General features: G+C 41.8%; 1 protein-coding gene across 1 annotated transcript; it reads left to right on the top strand.

Annotated features, from left to right (window-relative positions):
* Window positions 1-437: 437 nt before the first annotated feature.
* On the top strand, window positions 438-1373 carry LOC144769524 (olfactory receptor 5V1-like). Its single transcript, XM_078653666.1, has one exon. The coding sequence runs from the start codon at window positions 438-440 to the stop codon at window positions 1371-1373; it is 936 nt and encodes a 311-aa protein (XP_078509792.1).
* Window positions 1374-1998: the final 625 nt, after the last annotated feature.

The raw sequence follows: 1998 nt of genomic DNA, 5'->3' as shown, positions 1-1998 counted from the left end.
ACCAAAGGTCTGTAGAAAGGCAACAATTATTGACCTTGGTAAATGTCTTTCTACTCCTCCTGGCACACACTTCCTAAATTCACTTACCAAAGCTCAACATTTTTAATAGAAATGGCAATCATTTTTCCACCTACAATCTACCAAGCCTTGAAATCTAGATCTTTTAGAAACAGTGGAAAATATATTTGCCTATATTTTTGTTGTGGCCACATGTTGAAGCAAAATAAACTGATTTGTTTTCAATATATTGTCATGGTGTATTATGTATTAAATGTTTCAAGCACATAAAAATACAAATGAATAACCAATGAATGAACAGGAAGTCATGACTGTGCAGAATGTCTGGGTGAAAAGAAGACATGAATTGCTTCACTCTGCATCTCTCACTTACCCATAATTTTATTCTGCTTATGTTTTTTTGTGTAGGTAGTTTCTAAATGGATGCTAGGAACTTAACAGTTACACAAGAGTTTGTTTTACTGGGATTTCCAGAAGGAGGGCATTTCCTGTCTATCTTCCTCCTACTTCTTTACCTAATGATTCTGATGGGAAATCTGGCAATATTTACGATCATACAGATAGATTCTCACCTGCATATGCCAATGTATTTCTTCCTGAGCCATTTGTCCCAGTTGGATATCTGCTACTCTTCCGTTACACTACCTTCAATGCTGGGAAACGCCATGGCTGGAAACAGAAGGATCTCCTTTGAAGGATGTATGGCCCAGCTCTACTTCTTTGTGTCACTCGGAGGAGCTAAGTGCCTGCTGCTGGCAGCAATGGCATATGACCGCTACGTGGCCATTTGTAATCCACTGCGGTATGCCAGCATCATAAGTCAGCGACTCTGTGTGGAACTGACGGCTGCCTCCTGGCTGGGTGGCTTTCTGAACTCCATCTTGCACACAGCAATGACATCACAGCTGCCATTTTGCAATGCCACTGGCATAAATCACTTCTTCTGCGATGTACCGCCACTCATACATCTTTCCTGCTCCAAAAGCCGCACCAGTCAAAACCTACTCTACATTGTGAGCGTCTTTCTAGGGATGAGCCCTTTTCTCTTTGTGTTAGTGTCCTATGTCCACATCATTTCCTCTATTCTAAAAATCAGCTCAGCTCGAGGTAGACGTAAGGCTTTCTCGACCTGCTCTGCCCACCTCATAGTTGTGAGTGTGTTCTACACAACCGCAAACTTCAATTACATTGGGCCAGGCCCCGGTGACTCCTTTGACATTGTGCGTCTCTCCAACATGCTCTACAGCATCATGACTCCTCTTCTTAACCCTGTAATCTACTGCCTAAGGAACAACGAGGTGAAAGGAGCATTCAAGAGATTGTTGACCCCAAAGCACTTTTCTCTGAGGGTGTGACAATTTTGGATGGGGCTGTCAGCAATTATAGCCTGATGTCTTTTAAAGGATTATAATTCAAATGCATGTGGAGTACAAACAAAGAAAATATGCACTGTAGTGTTTCATAGATAATAATAAATATCCTAAGTTAACCACACACCACACAAAATTACATAGTTGTTCATTGAGGCATTTCCCTATCAAAAAAAGCAGAAGCGCAAACATTCAGAATACACATTTTCATGGATGAAAGCATTTATTTCAATCATCAACGGCTCATATGAGATGAGACAAGTCATGCCAGATCTCTGAATGCGGGCCATAAGCCCGCTACTGGAAAATGCTCACCTGTACCTTCCGTTTATTGTCAAGTGATGCAAACCATAGAGTGTGGGCAGTTGTAGGACCAGTTGGAACAACAAAGACTCGTGGACTACAAGCAGTTTAGCATTTGCTCTGAACATGTAACCAAATCAGCACTACTGGACATAACAGAACATGTAATATGGGCTACAGCAGAAGGCGGTCAGCTATCTTAATTCTCCTCACCTCAATATTGGTGAGCATTAGACTATGGCTCACCAATATTGGCCTCAACCCACATCCCAGTGCTGACCTCAACACACACAACAATTTAGGGAAA

The sequence above is a fragment of the Lissotriton helveticus genome, chromosome 7 (assembly GCF_964261635.1).
Source record: "Lissotriton helveticus chromosome 7, aLisHel1.1, whole genome shotgun sequence".
In the NCBI taxonomy this organism is placed as follows: Eukaryota; Metazoa; Chordata; class Amphibia; order Caudata; family Salamandridae; genus Lissotriton; species Lissotriton helveticus.
Note: the sequence above shows the minus strand (reverse complement) of the source record. Positions and strands in the feature narration are given on the sequence as shown.